Raw genomic sequence first — 26,173 nt, 5'->3', positions numbered from 1 at the left:
TCAGCATTCGTAATTTGCTGAGCTGATGTCGATAACTGAGCGGTGTGCCAACTTCACGCACCTACTTCGTTAAAGTTTATTTTCCAATCCTACTGGAATATTATGAAAAAAACACAAAGTTTTTGGTAAGGCTGCTCGAGGCTTTAATTTCAGTTTTCGTTCAGACTCATTGCCGTTATTCACGGTCGCCAACTCCTTTTTGCGATGCCTTGATAAATGAGCCAATGCTCCTTCCGAGATGGCGCTAAAGACCGGATGTTATGAAATGTCACGGATAATTCTACAGGGTGAGTTAGATTTATGTGTTTTTTTCCAACATATTTCGCATTATTTTAAAAAATTGGGCGATTTTCAAGGCAATGGTTTGATGCTGTTAGCGATTTCATTGGGTGAAAATTGGCTTGACACAAAGGCAACACACATCGATTTTATGTTTAAATCGTTTCAATGCCACGACTTATAAAGGTCATCACGTTTCAAAATTGGTTGTGGTTGTATGTTTATGTAAATTTGTGGATAAAATAATCTTCGCTAAATCGCACTATATTGACCGATTTTAAATATTGTTAAATACTAGTATGTTTAAAAAAAAATATAACTCACTCTGATTAATTATCCGTAAAATTTCAAAACATCCGGTCCTTAGCGCCACCTCGGAAAAAAAAGCATTGGCTTATTTATTAATGCATCGCAAAAAAGAGGTGGCCCCCTTGATTAACGGCCGTGAGACTGGTTCCAAACCCAGTTAATTCGACCGTGCGTCCGTCTTAATGTTAACATATCTATTATATTTGGCATCGACAGCCTATTGTAAAGACGCTGTCGAGTCCTTTTTTGGGAAGAACCAGTACTTGTTACATCTGGGGTAAAATCGTACTAATATTCTCACAGTGATATTCGACCTATACAACAGCTCTATGCATTTGTTTTTTTTTACTGAAGAAAGTATCAAATGTAAAAAACATTCTGTTACGCTGTGTCAGACTGGACTAATTTTAAAACAAAACATAAACACTATATCTTAAACAAGTTTTTTTGCAAATATAATAATGTTTAAGATGTTGATATGCCACTTTAACGTTAAGCATGTGTGCCAAGGACACATACACCATTGTCAGTTGTCAGCATTTAATGTGCAAAATGCCTACGGTTGATGGATCTGAATAGTGTCGTCCACACACCGTGCAATCGACTAACGCATCGTCTGCGGTTCATCCATCGGCTGCGGAAGTGTAAACATGCCGGGTAAGTTTTTCCCTATTCTTTATATTTCACGTATTGAATTGAGCAGATTTGCGTGTGTTCTTTCAGAGCCTAAGTAAGAATGACTTTATGAACGTAATCCTTACCTTCCTAGCTGCTTATTTTTAAAGAAATCCGTTAGAATGTGATAAAAAATCAAACAAAATTCACCACTGTTTCTGTCCAACTCTAAATAAACAGGATTTAGACCAAAGATAAATATGAACAACATTTTATTGAAATATTTAATCATTTCTGTTCGGTCATTCCAAATTACAGAATCCAACATGACCACACAATATTTTTATCAACGTTTAAATTCGAGTGGAGTTGGAAAAACGGCTCAAGACAACGGCCGCGGCTACTTATTAGATGGTCATGACATCGGCTGCGAAAATAAAATTATGCTCAAGCCATCGGCTGCGGCAATGAAAATTGGCATGATGAGATGTGGACGATACTCATTGATCATATTCGATAGAACTATCAGATATTTTGATCACAAAAACAGTTTTAAGATTTTTATTCGTATTTTGAAATAAAATGGGATGGGTGAGTGGATTTCGTTTTAAATAATTCATACTTTGACATTATTGAAACAAGTCATTTACACGCAATATGTCTCCACATCATGTAGAGTACACTTGACTCTCGCTATGCCGAAGACGGATATATCGAAGTAATGGAAACTTCGAACATAAATGTTCATTCCCTTCTTAAATTTGAGATAAAAGGTTTTCATTAATTGACACACATGCATTAATTTACAAACTTAAAGACAGCTACACGAAGGTTGACAGTAATGTTGGAATTTCCTACTGGAGAGCTTTCAGAATCGTTTGTCACCTGTATCGAGTTATAATAGTCAGAAATGTACGTGTTATAAATCGGGTTACTCGCATATCTTTTATCTCGAAATAATTTGTATGGTTTATGAACTTCGACATTTCGAGATTCCACTGTACTTCAAATGAGATTGTCAAATGTGTTTGGCATGCGTTGTACTATATGATTTCCTTCTATCCTTTTGTTAAAATAACGTAAAAATAACGATAATTATGGCAAAACTCTTATTACGAGCTAACTTTCGATATATTTCGGTTGCGGCTTTCTTTCAAGATTATACTATTTGGAATTAAAGGACCAAATTCATATGTGATTTGTCGCGGTACGACTGAAGATAGTTAAAACTGTATAGAACTCACACATTCAAATAAATTAACAAGTTGAACGTTTAATTATCACGCAGATACGGAATCCGGATAGTGCCATCTATAATCTAGCTCTTCTTTCATCAAGGGCGACACACGATATGTTGCGCGATACACGAAGCGACACATATTATTTTGCGCGATACTCAAAGCGACACGCGATATTTTTCTCGACACACGAAGCGACACACGATATTTTGCGCGATGCACGAAGCGACACGCGATATTTACCACGATATATCGTCTTTTGGGCTATCGTGTATTTCTCAAAATATCGTGTGTCGCTTTGAGTTTACGGCAACATTTCGTGTGTCGCTTTGTGTGTCGCGCAAAATAGTGTGTGTCACTTTGAGTACCTAGCAAAATATCGTGTCTCGCGTTCAAAGGGCGACACACGACATGTTACGCGATGCACGAAGCGACACGCGATATTTTGCGCAATACTCAAAACGACATACGATATTTTGCTCGACACACGAAGCGACACACGCTATTTTGCGCGATACACGGAGCGACACGCGATATTTACCACGATATATCGCCTTTCTACATATTACAATATCGTGTGTCCTACACAAGGGCGATATTTCGTGGTACATAATCGCGCGTCGCTTCGTGTGTCGCGCAAAATTTCGTGTGTCGCTTTGAGCATAGCGCAAAATATCGTGTGTCGCTTCGTTTGTCGCGCAATATATCGTGTATACTGCTTCGTGTGTCGTGTGTCGCCCTTGATGAAAGAAGGGCGAGATTGTAGATGTTACTATCCGGATTCCGTACGCAGACGTGTGCTTTCAAACAATGTCAAAGTCTCTCGTATGATATCTCTCGTATGATATACTGATTTGCTATTTAAAAATACAACACATTATGTATTTCAGGTACATTAATAACTGATAATGGACCCCTTTAAGTGCTACTATGCATCGGTACGACTGCATTGTTCACGGATATAATAAACCATAATACGAATGAAAATCTTAAAACTGTTTTTGTGATCAAAATATCTGAAAGTTCTATCGAAAATGGTCAATGAGTAACGTCCACATCTCATCATGCCAATGTTCATTGCCGCAGCCGATGGCTTGAGCATAATTTTATTTTCGCAGCCGATGTCATGACCATCTAATAAGTAGCCGCGGCCGTTGTCTTGAGCCGTTTTTCGAACCCCACTCGAATTTAAACGTTGATATAAATGTTGTGTGTTCATGTTGGATTCTGTAATTTGGAATGACCGAAGAGAAATGATTAAATATTTCAAAAAAATGTTGTTCATATTTATCTTTGGTCTAAATCCTGTGTAATTAGAGTTTGACAGAAAGAGTGGTGAATTTTGTTTGATTTTTGACCACATTCTAACGGATTTCTTTAAAAGTAAGCAGCTAGGAAGGTAAGGATTACGCTCACAAAGTCATTTTTACTTAGGCTCTGAAAGAACACACACACATCTGCTCAATTCAATACGTAAAATATAAAGAATATGGAAATACTTACACTCCGCTTTTATCCGACATGTATACACTTCCGCAGCCGATGGATGAACCGCAGACGATGCATTAGTCGATTGCACGGTGTTGTCCACTACAGCTCCGAGCTTTGCGCGCGTGTTGCTGATAAAACATGTATACTATAATGGACGTTTTGATCGTACAGTTTGCGCAGTTTGGTTATTAAGCGTGTTCTAGTTGTGTTTGAAGAGTCGCCTCAGACGGCAGCTGAATACACCACCAATAAAAACTGAGAGACGCAGAATGCTGCCGACGGTTGAATAATGATAAATGATACCGCATGGTTGCGATTACATTTAGAAAATGTTATAGAGATGCAGAATTCTTGTTGATAGAAATACCAAAATGTTAATGAAAGGTTTTGAAAGTGACTGATCAATATGACATCGAACAGGAGGATAAGACGAAATATCGGCATCCTCTATTTGTTATTACGGACAGTATCTTTTTAATAAACAATGCAAATAAAAGCAGTTAATAATCTTCAATATGTGACTGAACAGGCCACGAAATATCCAATAAACTAACATGCAGCAATATCGATGAATTATGCAATTAACGCTACTAAAATTAAATAAAAAGAAGAACAAGTATATCCTAGGGATATCTTACACGAAGTATCACGAAAGACGTGTTATACCTAAATCATGTTTCACACATGACGAGAGTTTCATTTTGATTGTTGATGTTAACGTATAACCTTGATGTGAACGAAAGATATGATAATCTTTCCATGTTCGCATGTCAACAATCGGCCAAAGTTATTCGTAAATAACATGCATGCATATTCGTAAATTTATGCCTGAGTGGGCGAACCGGGCTCAATGCATATTCGTAAATCGTCGCCCCAGGCTAATCATGGACGACACTTACCGGCTAAGCTGGATTTTCGCTACATCCTTTACACAAAAATAAAATACAATCAAAAGCGTCGTCCCGGATTAGCCTATGTGGACTGCACGGGCTAATCTACGACGACACTTTACGCACATGCATTACGCCCAGTTTTCCCTGAACTAGATTACATCTTAAGCAGATGAACAGTTGGGCCAATTCATTTTGAAATCATTCAATGCACGGTCCACTTTTAGATAAAACCAGCTCTGTGTTGACAAAAACGCCATGTCTTGACTCTCAATCTCGGGCTTAAGCGAGGATACGCTGTAAAACCTTGGCCGGAAAGACTTCCATGACACGGAATAGGCGGCGACACGGAAAAGGCGGCATGACACGGGATAGGCTTGAAAAAAATAACTGCTAAAGACGGATGCACAAGGCCAAAGTGCGCATAATGACGGTGCAACGCTTTCCACTCCAATTATGAAAAATAATGAATATTTGCATCCGGTGAGATCTGGGTGATGGATAAATAAATATATAATGAAATATAATACAAATTATCACAAATGACAACCATAAATTATGACCCTTTTTTTCAATCATGATCACATACTGGTATATTTGATATCCTAAAATTCTTAAAAAGCTACAATGGAAATCAATGTTACTGTAATGCTTTAACACTTTACAATGAATGTATAATGAAGTATGTTAATAAGGTCTTACACAGTGGATAGACGAGCGAAGCCTCATTCTCTATTTGATACAATGGGTTAGGATCTCGAGTTTCGATAGATCGGACACTACATAGAAGAAAAGCTGTGAAGTAATAGAAAGGGTTTAGACTTTATGTCGAAATATATATATGCACATAAATTAAACAACACAAGTAGGTTAATAACGACATGGTATAAATGTCATCGCAAAATATTTATACTGTGCATTTAATGTCATTACACTCATCGGTTATAATGTGTTTCTTAGCATACATGAGTTTTACGTTTAATTTAAGTTGAGGGAATAACGAAACTCAAGAAACTCCGGGAAAATGTAATGGCTGTTCGTTGATATAAGGCATATTACCAGTTGCGTAAAAAAATACAAGATCATATTAACAAAACCACAAACAATGATTAAAGCAATTGTTACCGCCTTGTGATGTTTTTTTTAAGTACGATTCATAATAATGGGTATTAAGGCGATAACGAATTCTCAACAAAAACACTTTATCGAATCGATTAATTTCCTTTTGGTTGTAAAACCTCAGATTAAATGTGTTATTCTATGTCTACACAAGGTGAGGAAGAATTTCTTTAAAAGACGATTCTAAGGGTTTCCGGTCTCGGAACACGATCAATACAATCGTCTTTAAAGAAACCCCCAATGACGATCTATTCGTCTGCGACTACGTTGAAGACGATGTTTTCGGTCAGGGGGCTTTTGTCGCTCTCCTTTGTGACGAAACTAGTGAATGAACCAATCATCTTAAATGCCTTCACGGACTGGAAGGTCGCCGTGTGCCAGTCCTCGCAGAATTCCGTCCCACGACTGCTTTGTTGCTCACGACGGTCGTCTTGCTGCTTCGGAAATGTTGGGTCTTCCATGGGCTGCTCCACTATTTCCTGGACGAGTTTCAGAGACGACGACGTCGTATTACACAATCCGACAACTACACAGTCATATTTGAGCATCGCCGACATTTGAATGGGAAGCGGATGCTTTTCAAGATCCTCAATAGAGAAATGGTGGCCTGTAACCTCATAAAGATGATCACATGACTCCTGTAAACATTTCCGGTTGTGATGGTCAACGTTGAAGTTGGAGGTTCCAGTCAGGCTTGCGTTGCTTTTTAACCTTAAACAAAGAAAATTCAAACCCGCGACGTCAATTCGTGTTAATGCAGACGAAGACGACACGATATGAGCGATAATTGCGCGGATCTGGTTAGATGTTATAGCGATGTGGAAATTTTCGAAATCGATTCCGTTGTTATCCCGATTAATTTGAACGTTTTCCCTGTCCATTAGGGCGAGTGGTTGGAATGTAATGGCGGAATAGACACCGACAAATAGAAGGTCCGGCGACAGTCGCATCAGTGCGGATGTTTTTTGCGTTAACTGTTTAACTGACGTGTTCATGTTGACTAACGTTGACATTTCCTTACTTGATACGTTTATATAAAACTAAAATGCTGAATATTACTCATTAATTTGTTCGCGTTCGTTTGCCGTTATCTCCACGGCAATATTTTTCATTGAATTATTGTATTAACCATCAACACAAATAAACGAAACAGGTATCTCTAAATTACTTTATAATCATCCACTTTGAATTACACCAGGAAAATAATATATGAAATAGTGCATGTACTTGAACACGTATATAAGGAAATTAAGCAATCGTAAAAACTGTGCTATTTGTGGGCGCAGACAGGAGTTTCTTATAACCCTCATTTCCGAGACGGTTGATCGCCGAAAGTAATGTTGATTTCCAGATATGCGCGCTTACATTATGTAACATGATGCCGTCAATTTAAAGAGACTTGTTCACAGATTGAAATTTTGAAAAAAGTTCACACATAAAAAACAAATGAAAATAGTAAATCACGGAGGGAAATAAAAATACGTCTGTAATATTAAAATATATTCGCTTTCAAGTTTCTATTATAAGTGATCAGTAATATAAAATGAGATAATGATACAGGATTTGTAACACGACATATGAATTCGGAATGTTTCTGTTCTTGCCGTTTATATTGCTTGCCACACGTTGATCGCTTGCATTATGTTAAGCCAGTCGGCTAAGTATAATAAGGAAATGTCAAACTGTTATACTTCTGCCCGGGTACAAATCATATTTAAATCTGATTTGTCATGTACATAATCGTTGTAATATGTATTGAATTAAACGTATCGAATCCCAAACATGTATGTTTTATTGAGAAAAATGAATGTACGACACCTTGCTTATTATCATGGGATGTTAATCTTAAGCGTGGATAATGTTTTATATGTCCCAAATATCCAATTGTATTTCTAATTGTATTCGTTATTATTTTTACACTTCATAAAGCATTACTGCAAATTCTGCTCGTCCTATCCACTGTATTTGTGTTGTTGTTTAAGGCAGTGCCAAGTTCACACTGGTCACCTATGCCAAACAAAAGCACTACAGTGAAAGGAATGCAATTTTATTTAGTGAGTGTTCAATGTGTACTCGTATGTTTTGATGAAATCGTCATAACTGAGACTATAATCACTACTAACGTCTTATATATGTAATTATGCGTTTTAATTTACATTTGGACCATTAACTTTGACAGCCTCCAGATGTTGTATAACGTGCGTGAACATATTGAAATTAGCACTCGGAAACATTTAAATCTAGGTTGGACTATTTACATTTTTTTTACAAATTTTAGATATTTTGATAACTTATTGGCCTTGCCTGGTCAAGCTGTCGCTCGCTAAAAGGGCATTTTCACAGGTTTGGGCATGCATTGAACTTTGTCATTAAATGATTTATATTGATTAATGTATTGGATCTAAAAAGCTCCAGCAGAAATCACGAATAAAATAAAAGAAAAAAAGTTACCCTCAATCAGACTCGAACCACTGACCCCTGGAGTAAAGGTCTATCGCTTAGACCACTCGGCTATCCGTGCTCATGCAAATAACGTTGTATCAAAAAATAGAACGACAATAACAAAACTTTCTAAATTATTCAATCATTTCGCGTTATAATTTTCAGGGTATTAAATCGTCGAAGATGCATATAATGGTTATTTTAGAGCATGTTTAATGTTCAGTATCACTGTTTTCTCACAAACAACACAACTATAATGAAAATGTATGCTCGAATCTATGATGACTGGCACCTGATCCTCAAACAAGTATACATAGATGGGAGGCTGAAAGTTTCCAAATGACTTCTTTATATTCCATTCCTTTTTAATTTGTTACGTTTCATATGCATTGTTGATTTAAAAAAAAACTTAAAACCATATTAAAATGAGCATTTTTATACAGATTATCGCACCTCTTTTCCATTTGAGAAGAAACAAGAAATATTTAAAAAAAAAGATATACGGCGTTGATTGTGGTTGGAGTTGGTGAAAGGAAAAGAGTTCAATGAATGAGATCAAAGATAGCGAATGTTTTTTTCTGTGCAGTTCTTAGCTGCATCACACGCAGTACGGGATGTAACGCGGATTTTTCGCGGCTTATTTTACATTATTACATATTGCTGGTCATAAACCTATATATACAAAACAGAAAACCAAAAGAAGAATGGAAGTGAAATTAAAACATATGAGTCAACCGGCCACACGCGAAGTATCCGTACATATTTTAAATATTTATACGCGCGTTCTTCGAACAAACCTGTTTTAGTGGTTTGTCGGGCATTGCTATTTGATTCGATTATTAACAGTATCGAGAATCGTCGCGCTCATGCTTAATACATTACTGCACAGAAAAAGACATTCGCTATCTTTGATCTCATTCATTGAACTCTTTACCTTTCACCAACTTCTTCCACGATCAACGCCGTATATCTTTTTTTAAAGATATTTCTTGTTATGGTATGCTCAAATCAGCCAATGGAAAAAAAATGAAGTGTATTCATTCGTGTCTAGCCGCAGGACATTTTATTTGAATTTTATTGGACACTTACAAAGGTCATGTAAGGTCAAAAGTGACGTTAAACAGCTACGACGAAAAATTACAAACCGATAAATTCAAGGTCTGTAAAGTGTCGATTGCAGCCGTCACAGCTGGAATATCGAGACAATTGCACACGAGGAATTTCTGTCTCTTGCACGTCGGTTTCATTCCATTCACCTTTGTATCTGACTAAAAAATGAGTAACATACAATCAACGTGGTTTTTAATCCCCGATCATGTTTCTTTTTGCATGAAAGGAATCTCGTCATCGTGGTCGCTGATGTTTTTCAGTCAGCAGGCTCGCCATATAAACGTGTTCGAACGTGGTGACAACGATAAGTTCTTCGCAATACAGTTGACAATGGTTCTTCTGATTCTTAACGTGAGGTACCTAATAAAAGTGACCTACATCTGAGCGGTTATGTTTTGTAATCTAAAATAAAGTTAAGTAAAATGTGTTGAAACTATGCGAATACAATGTATTAATGAAACACATGTGCATATTATTGTTAGAAATTGGTTTTCACATGAATTAGTTGATTTCCTATCAATACGGTCTATTGAATTAATTTATTTGAAAAAAGAAGACTTCGGTTCAAATGCTATCACTGCGCAAATTAATTATTAGTAGTCAGCCATGTACACGAATAAAGTAAAGTAGTATCATGTTATAATTTCAAACTGCGAGCTTTGTTGAATTGATGGTCCTCAAATGCTGGTAAAAGGTTATGTCGTCAATGAAAGCATGTAGCTGTTTAAATACATAATACGTAATTATTTCATTTACGTATATGGGTAAGACACTATTTTAAACAATTTAAATCGAAAATATGGTCAAATATTGCATTATTTATGGATAAATATGTATATTGTGTGTGATTTTAAATAAAATCATCTTGAACACATGGTTTGTTTTGACAAGGTAATTGTTAATGAATTCGGAAAAAAATGTTAAAACTACAAGGGCAGCAACTGCTACTACAGTACGTTATCTCACAGCAGAGTTGTCGTTCTTTATCACACACGTTTATCGCCATGCAGCATGCGTTATCTAAAATTAGATTTTACGGTTGATGTACACAATGATGTACACAAACTATGCGATATCGTGCAGTAGTTCCATGTTTTAACCCGTAGTTCATTTATAGCAGTTCAAACTGTGATTTGTATAAAGCCGTACATCTAATATGGAACTGTTTACATTAAATTTATTGTTTTTCTTGAAATCTGTTTTAATCGGATTATTCCTTATCGCATTGTATAATGCAATTTGTTTTTACCGCTACGTGAAACGCATGGAACGTGCATTTTCTGGTGTCAAAATACCTGAAACTCATTGGCTTTTAGGATGTTTTCCATACGTAAGTAGATCTTAGAATTCTGTATACAATACATATTTTGATTGATTGCTTGATACACGGTTGCATGAATAAATATGGCCCTTTGTCAGCTGAGTACGGTGGTTCTTTTGGAGACATCTGTTTTATTAATGTCGTCCCTACGACTAGGTTACTCGTTCCCAGGGCCAGGGCTAGGTTACTCGTCAATCAAATCAAACCAATCAAAATACATGTTGTTTACCTTTTTTCGAAAATGCTGATGCAAACGAGGCTACCATTATTACGGACTTAGTAAAGATTGGTTGTATAATGTACATTATTCTATTAAATCTGAAAAAGTGCCAAACGTCAGTTAGTTCATGTGGGAAAATGGAAAGGGTACAATACTTAAAATCCTAGTCCAGATCCAATCTATTATTTCCGTTTCTCAGAATACTCGTTTACTTTTGAGGGAATTCTGTTCTTTCTTCAATGAGCGTTTACCCATGAAGGCTGATGCAATGCCGGGCTGTTAAGGTCATTTCGTCATGTGCCTATATAAGTCAGCGTCATGAACAATAAAATGTTAATAAACATCCATTGACTTGGTAAATTATGAGCTCAACACCCAACACCCAATACACCTATCAATAATTACTCGAATGTACTAGAAAGACAAATACTTAAAACAAGATGTTTTTCGATTAGTTGCAACGGTTGTAAAACGATAAAAAGAATTGTTCTTTAGAAAAAAACTAGAACAGACACATGTATTATTTTGCAACAATACGAGTACATGTGTCGGTATTGCGTAAACGGAGTCAATAGCGAAAACAATAATGTATTCACGTTAGACTCTACCAGTTAATTTTTTTTTATTCATTACATGTAACTTGTTCGGTTATATTCAGGTATTTGTTTAAAATTTAGAAAGTTAAATGAGGACATTTAAATCGAGTGTACTCCGTATACCGTTTTTTTTAAATTTTCTTTGTGACGTTATCACAATTGAAGATAATTCTCAATATATCATTTGTATTCGTCAAACTTAAACTAAAATACGAAAATGTGTGAACATGTTTCTTTAATTATTGATTTAAGCATTGCACCTTTTGAAGTGTTCGTTTAATTTACATTAGATAAGAATTCATGATTGTAATATCGATTGCACAAAAACTGAACGCATCATTTACAAGGTAACGCTAGAATGTAATATCCTTTTAAATCGTATATTTTATTGATCACTTTATCAGGCAACAATCCAAATCTTATTCAAGATTAATTTTACGTTGCCTTTCAGTTTCCCAAAGACCCTACGAAGCGTATTCATCATTTCATCGATCTTTGCAACAAGAATGTCTGCGAGGATGGGTTCGCCTTCCTGTGGGGGTTCTTCCGGCGTCCTATCGTCATCGCGTGTAGCCCCGAAGCTATGGGACAAATCTGTAAAAGCAACGGTAGGTGTACTTGAATAAATGAATTTGCATAGATAACGCCGACATCATCCTCGATTGCGCTGAATTGATTTCACATGCTTCTCATTTCAAAAAGTGTATTAAACGGCATGTCGCGTCTTGATCATTTTTCATTTCTACATCAATGATTTTTCAGTTAGCATAATTTCAAAATAAGTTATTTTACGCCCGTTACCTTCTCGTTTTTACTCTGTCGATTGATTAACATAAAAACGTGAGCATGTGCAGTTTGAACACAAATAGCATGTAAATCCTACGTTCCCAAGCAACAACTTTTTGCGATTTTGTCTTCATTTTTGGAAATGACTTATAATGTTATGTATTAAATTGTTGGTAATGTCAGTTTCGAAATCATTATAACTTATTGAGTAAGAAGGCGTTCAACTGAATAGATGACATTGTGCGTATTTTACTGATGTATAATAAGAAACATTTATGTTATAATCGTATTTATAAGCAGTTTAAGAACGATTCACCGATGTGCCTATATAACAAATGTTTCTGCAGCACCAAAGGCCCGTGGTCTGGTCGGTGTATACCGTCTGATAGAACCCTGGCTTGGGGAAGGACTTCTGGTGGCTAACGGGAAGCGATGGGCCCGGAACAGGCGGCTCCTGACGCCGGCGTTCCACTTTGACATCTTGAAACCTTACACGAAGGTCTTCAACAGGTCGGCAGACGTGCTGGTGGTAAGCGTATGCGTATTTGAAAGACGTTGGTACACATAAAGCGTGTATTATCATAGTGTGAACTGTTTGTTTATTTTGCATTTGCTTTGTGAAATCACGAATACAATGTGGGAAATGAAAATTTTCGTTTCGGATCAAGTCTGCGTCTGTAGGACGCATGTATCAACTTAAACATTCAAGTTTATATAACACCTAAGCTAAATCTGTTCGATGATCGCTGTAGTTCGGCGTTAATAATAAGTAAACAAATTTATTTGAATAACTAATTATCAAACAAGGATGAACAATTTTCAGTGTAAGATAAACATTAATATTATTTGAAAACAATTTTTAATAACTGTTCAATACGAAGTGATGCGAATATTTTGTACATAAACACTATTCCTTTTACATACACCGATGGCCAATTATCCTGCGGTAATGTTTAAAATAACAGCGTTTAAAAGATATAGTCGCCATAAACATATACGTCTTGTTTAACTACTTTCCGCTGTGAACGTGCTCGTCAATAGTGTTACTGAATACCAACCCAGCTGGTCCGCATTCGGTAATGGCAAGACAAATGTGAAGTATTGTATATATGCCACTATGTATGGGGTTGTACTTCCAGCTAATTTGAACACAAACTGGGGAGTCTTAACATGTTTGAATTGTATACATGCGGCACTTCGGTGACATTCCGCGTGGTCCATAATTATAAAGCCAATCTCTACAGGAGTGCATGCATTTTCTTTACGCATCTTCTGACCGATCATAGACATAGACAAGTACCAATTGTTTTCATGTAATATTCACCTTGAGCGGTTAAAGAAAGGTTATACTACTAAGTCTTTACATGAAGTTTTGACCGTGAATCGTCACATACATGTTATGTTATTGAATACAACTGTATTCGCATGCAGTATTGACCACGAGCGGTCACAAGCAGGTTATACTCACACGTCTTTATATGCATATTAAACGTGAGCGGTTGAAGACTATTTATGCTACTAAGTCTATTCCTATAATGTTGACCATAACTGGTTACCAAAAAGAGTTTACTACTAAGCCGTCACATACAGTATTCAGTATTGACCATGAGCGGTGACACATACTACTAAGTCTATACATGGACTATTGACTCTGTGGTCACATAAGTTAAACTGCTTTTTTCATGCGGTATTGATCATGAGCGGTCACAGACATGTTTAACTACTAAGTCTTAACCTGTAGTGTGGACCTTTAGCGGTCACACACTACCGTATTAACACACCGTTTCCCATGCAGTACTTACCAACGAGTTTAAGTGTTTGCATTTGAGCGTAGATAAGGACAAAATTTACTTCGATTAAAATCTTCATATAGCTTTGCATTTCAGCTCACGTGTGTACAATGCGCTCATTGTGAGCTTATTTGTTACTTGTTTTCCGTCGAGCGTCGTTAATATTTTCCTTGTGAACACTCTAGACGCCACCTTTTAGTTTCGATTTGTCTTTTAACTCGAGCAGAACTGTTGTCCTAACGATATCGCGAATGAGTTCGAAGCTGGGTCAACTGAGGTAAACAACTAGATCATTATATTAAATAAAAGAAAACGCTTGTAAACACAACTGACGTAATATATTTGTGCAAAATATTATTAATCTCGATCAGAAAATTTGTTATAATGATATGTCAGCCGACTTCGTAAGTGGATACGCGCCGTTAAAAAAACATATCGCCGCCAGGGGATAGTGCAGTTTTCCTTGTTTTGCTATAGTGAAACCTTGATAACATTGTACCACTCATAGTTGTTCATCTCTGTTTAGGAATCTTTTTCAGCATATTTTTAATGATATCTCAGCCGAGGTCGAACGTGGATATGGTCCGTTAGAAACAGCGACGCCAGGGAAACGAGCAGTTGTCCCTTTATGGCTATAGTAAAAACTGAACACACCATAAAAGTCACCATAATAATTCATTCGAGTTTTCAATGGTTCAGGTCCTAGCAGCATTGGGTTGGGGCAGTTTTCCTTATATTTCTCTAGTGAAACCTCGTGAACACGTTCTCAGAACGAGTGTTTATAATATAAATCCGGTCGATTTCGATAATTGTTCCGCTCCGTTAAAAACTTGTGCATCCAGGGGGAGGCATTTTTTATATTGATGTTGTGAAACCTTTTGAACACTTTCTGTATTACATTTTCGTCCAATCTTCATGAAACGATCCTCATGGTCCAGATTCTTTGTTGTAAGAAATATCTTGTTTGAGATCGTTAAGGTTCCAGTCGGTTTTTAACATGGTCATGAAGGGGCGAGACAGTTTTCTTTATAAGACTTAACCTTTTGAGCATTCTATAATTTATACGTGTTGAAAAGCAAGAATTTTAATCAAGACATTTGTTCTAATCTTAGCCGAGTTTGGAAAGGGTATCTTGACTTATAGGGGCAACATAGGACTTTTGGCCTTCTTGTTTCGTGCATGGCATGGTATTGCGACGTATTGGTGTGTGTATTTTAGGCCAAGCTCTCCAAGAAGGCTGAAACCAAGGAGAGTTTCGAGGTGTTCCAGAACGTGCTCTTGTGTACGCTGGAGATCATTCTTAAGTGCGCCTTCTCCTATGAAAAAGACGTGCAGCATGCCGGGTAGGGGTTATTTGTATTATTTGTATAGGTTTTTGAAATTGCCTTATAGTGTGGCTGGCAGTCGTCGGTCCCTGATAGGGCATGGTGTTTATAATATTATAATATAATTGCTATTTGTATTAAAGGGGCATTTTCACGGTTTGATAAATTGACAAAATTGAAAAAAACATTGTTTGATATTCGCAAATTTTCGTTTTAGTTATGATAGTTGTGAGGAAACCGTAATACTGAACATTTACCATGCTCTAAAATAGCATTTCCATGCATCTTTTGACGATATAAAAACCTGAAAATTATCAATCGTTGCGACGCGAAACGATTGAATAATTTGGAATGTTTTGTCGTCGTAATATTTTGCGAAACTACGTTCATCATTCATTGTAAAAGGAAGGATGGCCGAGTGGTCTAATGCGCAGACTTTTTACTCCAGCACTACAGGGGTCAGCGGTTCTAGTCCTGCTGAGGGTTACCTTTTTTCGTTTTTTAAATTTTATTCTTGTTTTTTTTCTGGAGCTTTTTAGATCCAATGTTCACATTGATCGATATAAAGCATTAAATGACAAACTTCAAAACATGCCAAAATCTGTGAAAACGCCCCTTCAAGGTATAAGAATGGGTCTTGCTGTTGGCGTCAAAAGGTGGTCTTTAGTATGACGACATTGAAATTAAGAATCGCGTGAGCGAACCACTGACAATCAAATAAGTGTAAACTAATTACAGATGCGTCCTTTTGGTGAATATGTGTCTTTCGGTTAACCTTTTTCTTACAGTTTTCACCAACGGTATTTCTACGCCTTCCATATCGCCGTTCATGTAACAATTCACACGTTGACAATGTTACCATAGGAACGCGCTTTAGGTGTCAACCTGACTTTGATATTCACTACACTCCGCGTTTAATCTTTTTTTAAATTGATGACAACATAAACATGACTTGCAGTTGTGCATCACTTCAATCTTCCGGGTCTTTGTCTTCTTCGGTATCTCCAGCCCATCGTCATTATCATCCGAATCATTATCCGAAACATCAGCTTCATCTTCGTCATCATCATCAGAAACATCACTCATCGTCGTCATCATCATCAGAAACATCAGCTCATCGTCATCATCACTTTATCACAGCAATCAGCATTGTCATCATCATTTAATTATCATCTTATAAAAAGCATATCGTCATCTATATATACCTTAAATAATTATAACAGTACCCAGAAAAATGAATTCACGATATTTACACGGTTCAAAGCTTTTTGCTAGTGTACCGAATGCGTCTTAAAGATTTATTGTGATTTTTTTATTGAGGCGCGTCATGCAATATGGGTCTTATGTAAAATTCGAACGGCGACGCTTCAGCAAAGTCTGGTCAGATGCTACCATGTCCGCTTAAGATACCACGAAACCTGTGCATGACTCTAAATAGGGGACACGCTACCTGACCAGACTGCTTGAATGCAAGTGGCATGAGGCACGATTTAGCACGACGCGGTTGGTTCGTAGTTGAGAAAAATGCTATGGTAGAGAAAAATAATGATGTTGCTAATGATGACAATGATTTTACCGGTGACGACTAGGATAGAACAAAAATTCTGATTTTTTTTATGATGATAACGACGATGATTATGATGATGCCGCTGCTGCTGATGATGATGTTAGTGGCGATGATGATGATTGTGATGGTGATTGTGATGATGAATCGGTCAAAAAGAGGATGTACTAGACACTATCAACGTTTTTTTCGTTCCACCATTTACATGTACCACTGCAATGCACATTGGTGGTGTCCAAGTTGAATACCAAATATGGCTTGACGTCATGCAAAAATGTGCTAAGTTTGAGCAACTATATTTAACTCTTTACCACTTAGATACGTATTTTAACGCATGTGTAGTCCCTTAGAAAGTTACATTTAATTAAAGACCTTTCTTACTGTATTCATGTATTAAAGGTTTCATTTTCAACCTTTAGATACTGATCAGCAGTAACAGCATAAAACCTGAACAGACTGCAGGTTACTCGTAGGCTGTTCTGGTTTTATGCTCTTTGCACATAGCCATTTTCACTTTGCTTCTGAGTGGGAGAGGTTTAAATCAGAAAAAGGCGTTTGTTTATAAAATCATGAAATCTGCAGGGTTATGTTTTTATTTCTTTAAATAATTTAACTTTTGCGTTTCTGTCGTTCGGACATATTATGTATTTAGTGTTCGTTTTTTTTTCACCAAATGAGTCATACGACGAATAGATGTATGGCGCATGTGCAGTTTTGTTTTATTTGTACATTGTACTTTTTACAACAGTCACCGCAAGTAATATATTTGTCATATTACTTGACACGTACTTATTTGCGTGTGGCGATATGCTTTTTGTAACAAATTTGTCAATTTATTTCTTCTTTTTTTAAGGGAGACAGATCCATACGTGAAGGCTGTAAACCGTATTACAGACACCCTGATTGTCCGATTGTTGTGAGTGAATTTAGAACTGTTAAACTGTTTGCATAAATCGGATTATACAAACTTAATTTATTGTTATTCATTAATACACATTCATTTTAAATTCATATGTTGTTTAAAGAAAACATTTTCTATAATTAAACTACACGCGTTCGCATTTAACGTACATATTATGTAATTTAATTTGCTATGCATGCGACGTTCCAATTACATGTGCTTTGTTATTAAATGTGTCGTGTTCTGAGAAAATTGGGCTTAATGCATTTGCGTAAAGTGTCGTCCCAGATTAGCCTGTTCAGTCCGCACAGGCTAATCAGGGACGACACTTTCCGCCTTAACTGGATTTACGTGTAGAAGAGACTTCCTTTAAACGAAAAATACCATAACAGCGGAAAGTGTCGTCCCTGATTAGCCTGTGTGGACTGCACAGGCCAATCTGGGACGACACTTTACGCACATGCATTAAGCCCAGTTTTCTCAGAACACGACTCAAATGTCTGATAAAACAATTAAAACTTTAATATGCTGTTATGAAGAACTTCAACTCTTAATGAGAAAGATTGTTTAAGGATAAGTCACCCTAAACCTTGACCTTTTTATTTTTGTAGGCGGCCTATCCTTCTATGGGACTTCGCTTTCTACCTGACCGACACGGGTCGCAAGTTCAAGAAAGACTGCGATTTCGTGCATTCTGTGGCGGAGGAAATAATTGACAAACGGAAACAAGCTTTGGTAAGGGACATAACCGTGTTTGATACTATTACCTCTGGTAGATAGCGGTTATCGTTGATTTTTCTTGCAAATCGCCACCTCAAGTCGCCTTAAGAAGCATGCAAAATAGTATGGTTAAAACTTATAAGTTTGATTTATACTATTTGCCCTTTTTAGCTTGTAAAAAGTTTTAACGACTTTTACTGAAGTTAACACTGAAGGAATACAATCATTTGGTATGAGTATTCAATTTAAAACTTTATATTGTTTTGAAACAATATTTGTCAACGTTTATTTTTAGTATCTTATTTTATTGTAGTAAATTTACCTTTGAAAAATAAACTTTATAAGTCCTTAAACCGATATGACAACACATTAAACGCGCTGATTAAAAGCTTTATATGTTATGACGTCATTCAGGCGGCCGGAGCGGATGCCGATGTCGCAGAGAAGCGTTACGTCGACTTCCTTGATATCCTGCTTACGGCGCGGGACGAGACGGGGAACGGACTGACGCGCCTCGAGATCAGAAACGAGGTCGACACCTTCCTGTTTGAAGGTAAGGTCAATAAGGGTCAGGGGCCATGTTAATGCGAGGTTTTTATCCCCCAAAATACTGCAGCAATAGTTAAATGTATAGTTTCTAGCCATTCGGTAGCGCATGATGCTTATGCAGGGAGTCGAGTATGGGACACACGTTTATAAAACTATTATTTTTTGGTGATCAAGGACCATACTGATTAATATTTCATAACACGAACGTTAATTAAATTACGTCATATTTTCAATGAACTTGATCCGTGTTCATCATGCATACACAAATATTTGATTGACCGGTGCTTTAAAAATACAGTATCAGAAAACGCTGTTATATTAAATTCTATATCATATTGGTGTGTGCTATCTTTCGAAATGTTTAAAAACAGTTTAAATCGAGGTTGACAGAGTAGATTAAAACTGATATTTTCAACATCGCAGTTTCTTCTTTGTTGTAAGTATACTATTGTTCGGTTATTCACATTGTCACTTTTAGAGTTGTATTATAAACATTCGTATCCTGAGATCTCTGTAGATTAGAAATGACTTGGACACATTCTTATTCGAAATATCAATCAATGGAATCGTTATAAAGAGTATTTTGAGAATTAAATCATAAAGAATAGAACGATAATTTATTAATGTAATCAAATAGTATTTTCCACACACTTCAAATGTGAAGGTTATCGTCTCAGTGGTCAAGTTAGGGGCCAATTGGCGCTGGAATGGGATGCGCGCGACTCATATGTAAAAAAACAACACACGTTAATTTACATATACATTTGTACATTCGATCTAAATGTGAACTTAAAAAGGTCATGAATAATAAATCACCCTACATGTCAGACCTGATCCGAAATGTAAACCAAGCCCATTATGACGGATACAACTTGAGACACAACCGACATGCCAGAGAACACATGCAAGCATATAATTTATATTTCTTACCCAAAACAATACGTGAGTGGAATCAACTGCCCAAAATCATTAAAAAAAATCATCTCGTACAATCATTTCAAACGCCTTAAAAAAACATAAAAACAAATCCTCACCTCTTTGTTATTTTGGTTCAGGAACTGTACAAATCTTTCACGCACGTCTTCGATTTGAATGTAGCGGATTGGTCCACGTCTTTTACAGAAGGCCTCTAGTATACTCCCGCTTGTGCTCCTGTGGGTCTCCAGAAACAATCGAACACTTTCTGTTGAGATGTCCACATTATAAAAACTTCTGGTACCCCTGCTTTGGCGACATGACGTGCACTATTACTACAAATAATCTGTTAAATGTCTTCGACCGATTGTCCTGTGCAGAAAACGAACTTTTATTCCGCGCTGTACAGCGATATATAATAGCATGAAAACGTTTTGTGACATATGTGTAATCGGCTCTCTACTGCTCTTCAACAAACCGTGTACCAGGACGTTTGCGAGACTGACAGCTCATCAAAACTATTTCTATATTAAGTAACTTTTTTATATGCACTATATTTCTCTTAAATATTGTCTTCTACCATTTTCACATGTAATGTAAACACTTACAGTTCGACTTCTGACCACAATGATTACAGTCGCAACTCCACACAAACGAAGATGAATTAATATAAGTGTCACATCGACCTTGTCTCCCAATCAAAAGCACATTCAATCTTGTAATATGTATATTTCGATTAATTTGTACATGTATACATGTTTACATGAAGCATTTGCATGAAATAAAGTTGCAACTAAACGATGTATTGTGATGATAACTAACGGCTATTTTTCTTAAACGGCACATTGATTTGAAATGAATCCATTAGATGCATGTTCATATACAAATAATAAAAATAATGAGGAACATTATACATTTAACGAGATATATCGTCTTTAAGTGTTAACCGAATTTGACCTTAAATGGGAAGTAAGGGCCAAGACAAGTAGTTCGCTATGTAAAGAAGTAGCAGTGTAAACGCTGGTAGGCATGCAAAACACACGTATACATAACATCCAGAGAAACTCTGAGTGTTATCTAAACGTGTGCTTTACATCTATTAAATCATTTAGCTGTATGATAAAATCATTAACGGTACCACACATTTCGTACAGGCCACGACACGACCGGGAGCGCTATTTCCTGGATCCTGTACTCGCTGGCACAACATCCGAAGTACCAGAGGAGATGCCAACAGGAAGTGGATGCATTGCTCGCCGGCCGCGATACCGACGACATCGAATGGTGGGTTTTTATTTAGTAGCTACATGTACATTCCACACCTGTTTTCTGTTTCTATGTCTTAGTGGCCGGCCATTTATTAGCGTTATTGTCTTAAAACTTTACTAAAAAGCAACTCATAACATCATGTTTTGGCTGATTTGTGTTTAAAGCATGTTTTCCGCCTTGTTATCTTAATGCAAAATTAAGAGCTATTTAAATGGCAACTACAAAGTCCATTAGACTATCTGTGTCAATGATGGAGTTCTCACCTCTTTTCTGTGGCGTTGATTTTTTACACGATCTCAAAAACTTCGAAATTACTTTCATTATGTTTCCAATTTAAGGTCTGATCTATCGAAACTTGAGTTCCTCACGCAGTGTATCAAAGAAGGCATGCGACTTCACGCACCCGTCCCCATTTTATCACGAGAACTGCAAGAGGAACTTAACATTGGGGGTCGGGCCATACCCCCGGGCTGCATTGTGCAGCTTAATATCTGGGCTCTGCACCATATGGAGAAATACTGGGGCGCAGACCACTGGGAGTTCAAACCGGAGCGATTCGCACCCGAAAACATCGACAAGATAGCCTCTTACCAGTTCGTTCCATTTTCCGCCGGAAATAGGTATATGTCTTAAACATTATTCAGCACTTTCTGACAAATGCTACGTGTAGTATACTTAATTTGCAATATATATCGTTCAGATTTCCAAAATATGTTTCTCGAGGAAGTGTAGTCTATAGAAAAAAGATAGGGTCGATCTGGTTATTGCAAACAAACAATGGTATATGCCTCATTGCTTAATATGTGGTAGCTTGGATATCAGGTAATGTGATGATTACAAACTTATAATATAAAACTTAATACAAATATTAAAAACTTATAATATAATATGTATACATATATCTGTTGGAAGGTTCTGACTGTTTTTCCCTTTACGTTGTTGCAATCAACGAAGCTCCGTCCTTTTATTTACGTCAAACTGTTAAACTTAACACTTTGTGTTCGGCATTTAATTTACTAGGTTGGTCTATCGTATGTTTTTAGAAACTGCATCGGACAGCACTTCGCGATGAACGAAGAGAAGGTGATTTTAAGCAAACTTCTGAGAAAGTAAGTGCAAAACATTGCAGATGTCGAACATATGATCAAATTTGGTTATTTAATAAAAGGGGTGTTAACTGATAACTTAGTAACTGTTAGTGAAAAGAGCATCTATATTACGGGCAACCGTTAGGATTACAAATACGGGAACCTTTTATGTCAAATTGTTTAAGAGAATCACGAACTGTGATCTTATTATGGTGCCATGTAGATGCACACCAAGACTTGTTTGGTTTGGTTTGGTTGTCTTTCAGTTTCATCGAATGGGTCCTCGTAAGATATTTTGTTCTTATTAGTTTGTTAGAAATAATTAGCAATTCACATTTATGCATGCTGTTAGACTATTTTAAGGAAACAATCTCAACTTAATACTTCCAATTCGTGATTTTCAATTGTAATGTGTGTTGCTGATAACTTTTGCATCCGGGGAATTACACACAGTGTTACGCATTAGCGAAAAACTGCAATGCACTCGGCGCTTTGATTTTCATATATTTCAGTTTCACGTTCAGCCTTGATCCTGCTTACGAAGTGAAAAAGAACGCGTCTGCAGTGATGCGAACGGTCGATGGCCTGCATATGTACTCTGAGAAACGGAGTTATTGAGACGCTTGGACAAAATGCATGGACTCTTAAAGAGATCAATGTCACTAATGCGCTTGAATATAGAAACTGGGGTGTTCTGTTTATTTTATCACGTGCTTTTTAGGATTATTGATTGATTGGTATGTGTGAACTTGACTTCAGTTCTTATTAATCAGGAATTTTATTGTTAAATGTGGCTGCAATACGTGTTATTTCAAATCTGAAAAAAGATCAATCATAAAAAACGTGTTATTTCAAGCGTGAAAAAGATCTATCATAAAAAACGTGTTATTTCAAGTCTGAAAAAGATCAATCCTAAAATAACAGTATTTGAAAAGTTGAGAATTCAAATGAGCGACTTCTTATACATCATCGCAAATTAATCATCGGAATCGCATTACATATTATGTAAATACATTTTTGTAAACTTTGTTGTATGTTTCTTTAATGGCCATTCTACTTTCATCTGAACATCAATCTAAAAAGTGGTCAGCAAAGTATAGCAGTCACCTGCATACAACGGTGACTTTGACGACGTCCCTTGACTGGCCGCTGTACACAGGTTGGACTGTGTATTGTTAAGGTATCAAATCATATATACTGATGTAACATTAGCCCTTGATATACAATGTGATTAACATACTGACGATAATTGTCGAGATTGGAATCGTGTATAAACAACTCAAGTGCTCGTGGAAGATATATTTCTAAACTTTCTCAGCCGAAACCTAAAAGGGTAAAATTAATAGTGCCAAGTGTTATGTTTTACTGAAATCTACATCAAACAAATCAATGTAGGAGGGACAAGACGCAATCATTGTATATGTTTTTTAAGGATAAAATAGTAGACACTTAAACAACCGATCAATGAATTCAGCAAAAATAAAACAGATCAAAACCCGAGCGCCATAATCACTCAGCCTTTCCAGTTTGCACTTTGTCTTCTGAATTATACTGTGGTCATCAATTTTAATGAAAATCAAAGAAGACGTTCCTATTATAAACTCATCGTTTTGCGTTACAAAAGCGACTATAACAATCCCAATCTCAAATGCTGATGTCTAAGACATTCTCTTTAACAAACCTCTCCTAAAGTTTATTTATATGTGTGTGGAATCCGCTTAATTATATGTAATATTCTTTAATGTTTGAAATCTGTGACAAAATATATTAATCCTTCAATCTGTGAAAAAAGTACCTGGATGGAAGCATCGTCCAGAAAAGTGAATTGCGAACGCATTGTTCAAATGTCGGCGCTGCTTAGAGTTTTCTTTCTGGTTGTTTGATTATGCCAGTCGTCGTTGTAATCTTTGAAACCCGTCTGGGAAATTGTGCAGCATGCGATGAACGTTCTGCAGCTTTCGAAGAAGAACAAGCAAATTCGTTGAATTGATATCCCCCGCCAATATACTCCTGGACACAAACGTTTTCTGGACTGATGGACAACGCCAACGTGCATCATCCTCTTATCCATATATATATACTCATACCAAGTATTAATGAAATCTGTCAAAACACTTCCAAGATATGGCTCCGGATACACAAAAAAGCTTTTTTTCAAGATACAAAGGGCCATAACTATGTTATTATCCATTGGTGTACAATGCCATTTTGCGTGCATCATCCTCTTATCCACATATATATATATATATATATATATATATATATATATATATATATATATATATATATATATATATATATATATACTCATACCAATTTTCAATGAAATCCGCCAAAGCATTTCCAAGATATGGCTCCGGACTCAAAAAGCATGTTTTCAAGATACAAAGGGCCATAACTCCGTTATTAACAGATGGTATACAATCCCATTTGGCGTGCATCATCCTCTTATCCATATATATACTCATACCAAGTTTCAATGAAATCCGCCAAAGCACTTCCAAGATATGGCTCCGGACACAAAAGTGCCGGACGGAAAGACGGACGGACGGACAACGCCAAAACAATATCCCTCCGCCTATGGCGGGGGATAACAAAGGGTCGCAAGCCGAAACTTTGAGGTCGCAAAAGTCCAGGTTGAGTGTGTGCATTTCGAAGCCAATTAAGTCGTTCTGCGTCTGAGGCTGCATTATGTGAAGACACGGAATGTGTCTCAGCACTTCTACCTTATTAACTTACCTTATTAACTTACACTCACGAACCTTGGGATATGTTTTGAAATATAGCTGCAGTTTCCAGTTGTTTAGTTGTTTTGAAAGATTTTAAGTTTTTGGTGTGGAATCGGGTTAGGAGCGGTGTAATCGGAGTACCATATAAAAACCCCGCCTTTTCAGTATGGTGACCACCAACCAAACTCAAATGCTTCTGGGCACGGGAATAGAACTCTGGTTGAAGGTTCGGTGCTAACCGGGCAGCCAAGTGCACATACATGTTCAGTCTTATGGAATACTTCTACGGATTTTGAGGCGTGTTTTGACGTTTGAAAGAGTGAAATAAATGACCTATAATAACAACGGTGGGGCTATTTTACTTAAAGCAGACGATCATCACAACTCCTGAGCGCATTCCCCGAAATCATTGTCCCTCGAATCCGAAGTGTAGCGGCGATTGAAAAAAAGCAACTAACATGGTTTGCAAAGTGAAATGTACAATTAAACGGTTAAAATGTAACATAAAAAAATTAGTTATAACATGCGATGTTTGTTTTAAAGCTTGCTTTAAACACTGCAATATCTTATCATTGGGGTATTTCACTTTGGGATTTGAACCCACGCCTCCGAAGAGACTGGTGGCTTAAACCAGCGCCTTAGACCACTCTGCCACGCTCCCTATGTATTGAATACTTAATATGTATATATATCTATATATATAGTTATATAAGTAAAATGTAATAATCCAGATTGTGAAATTCGAAACTATGGTGCAGATCCGTTTCGCTAAAGTGAAAGGAATATTTATATGTGTGTGTTTATTATGACACGAGGTAAAATTAAGATATTGTTTAGAATCAGTTTCTTTGTAATATATATCAGTATTAATTTCAGTATTGTTTTTTATAATCAATATATCAAGAAA

The 26,173-nt window shown here is 36.7% G+C and overlaps 1 protein-coding gene across 4 annotated transcripts in view; it reads left to right on the top strand.

The window, feature by feature from the left end:
• LOC127851661 (ultra-long-chain fatty acid omega-hydroxylase-like) overlaps positions 1 to 26,173 on the top strand; it is a 134,890-nt gene that overhangs the window by 88,695 nt on the left and 20,022 nt on the right. The window contains exons 1-11 of one of the 4 annotated variants that reach the window (XM_052385481.1): positions 10,558 to 10,823; positions 12,082 to 12,238; positions 12,764 to 12,945; positions 15,425 to 15,549; positions 17,949 to 18,011; positions 18,608 to 18,731; positions 19,131 to 19,269; positions 21,335 to 21,464; positions 21,788 to 22,069; positions 22,493 to 22,558; positions 23,050 to 23,565. In XM_052385481.1, coding sequence (XP_052241441.1) covers positions 10,650 to 10,823; positions 12,082 to 12,238; positions 12,764 to 12,945; positions 15,425 to 15,549; positions 17,949 to 18,011; positions 18,608 to 18,731; positions 19,131 to 19,269; positions 21,335 to 21,464; positions 21,788 to 22,069; positions 22,493 to 22,558; positions 23,050 to 23,155 — 1,548 coding nt within the window. In that variant the 5' untranslated portion in view covers positions 10,558 to 10,649 and the 3' untranslated portion in view covers positions 23,156 to 23,565. Of the gene's footprint in view, positions 1 to 10,546; positions 10,824 to 12,081; positions 12,239 to 12,763; positions 12,946 to 15,424; positions 15,550 to 17,948; positions 18,012 to 18,607; positions 18,732 to 19,130; positions 19,270 to 21,334; positions 21,465 to 21,787; positions 22,070 to 22,492; positions 22,559 to 23,049; positions 23,566 to 26,173 lie in introns of those variants that run through there. The other 3 variants (XM_052385482.1, XM_052385483.1, XM_052385484.1) reach the window with 3 other exon arrangements.

This window comes from Dreissena polymorpha, chromosome 11 (assembly GCF_020536995.1).
Source record: "Dreissena polymorpha isolate Duluth1 chromosome 11, UMN_Dpol_1.0, whole genome shotgun sequence".
Taxonomy (NCBI): Eukaryota; Metazoa; Mollusca; class Bivalvia; order Myida; family Dreissenidae; genus Dreissena; species Dreissena polymorpha.
The sequence above is the reverse complement of the archived record's forward strand: the minus strand, read 5'-3'. Positions and strand labels throughout refer to the sequence as shown.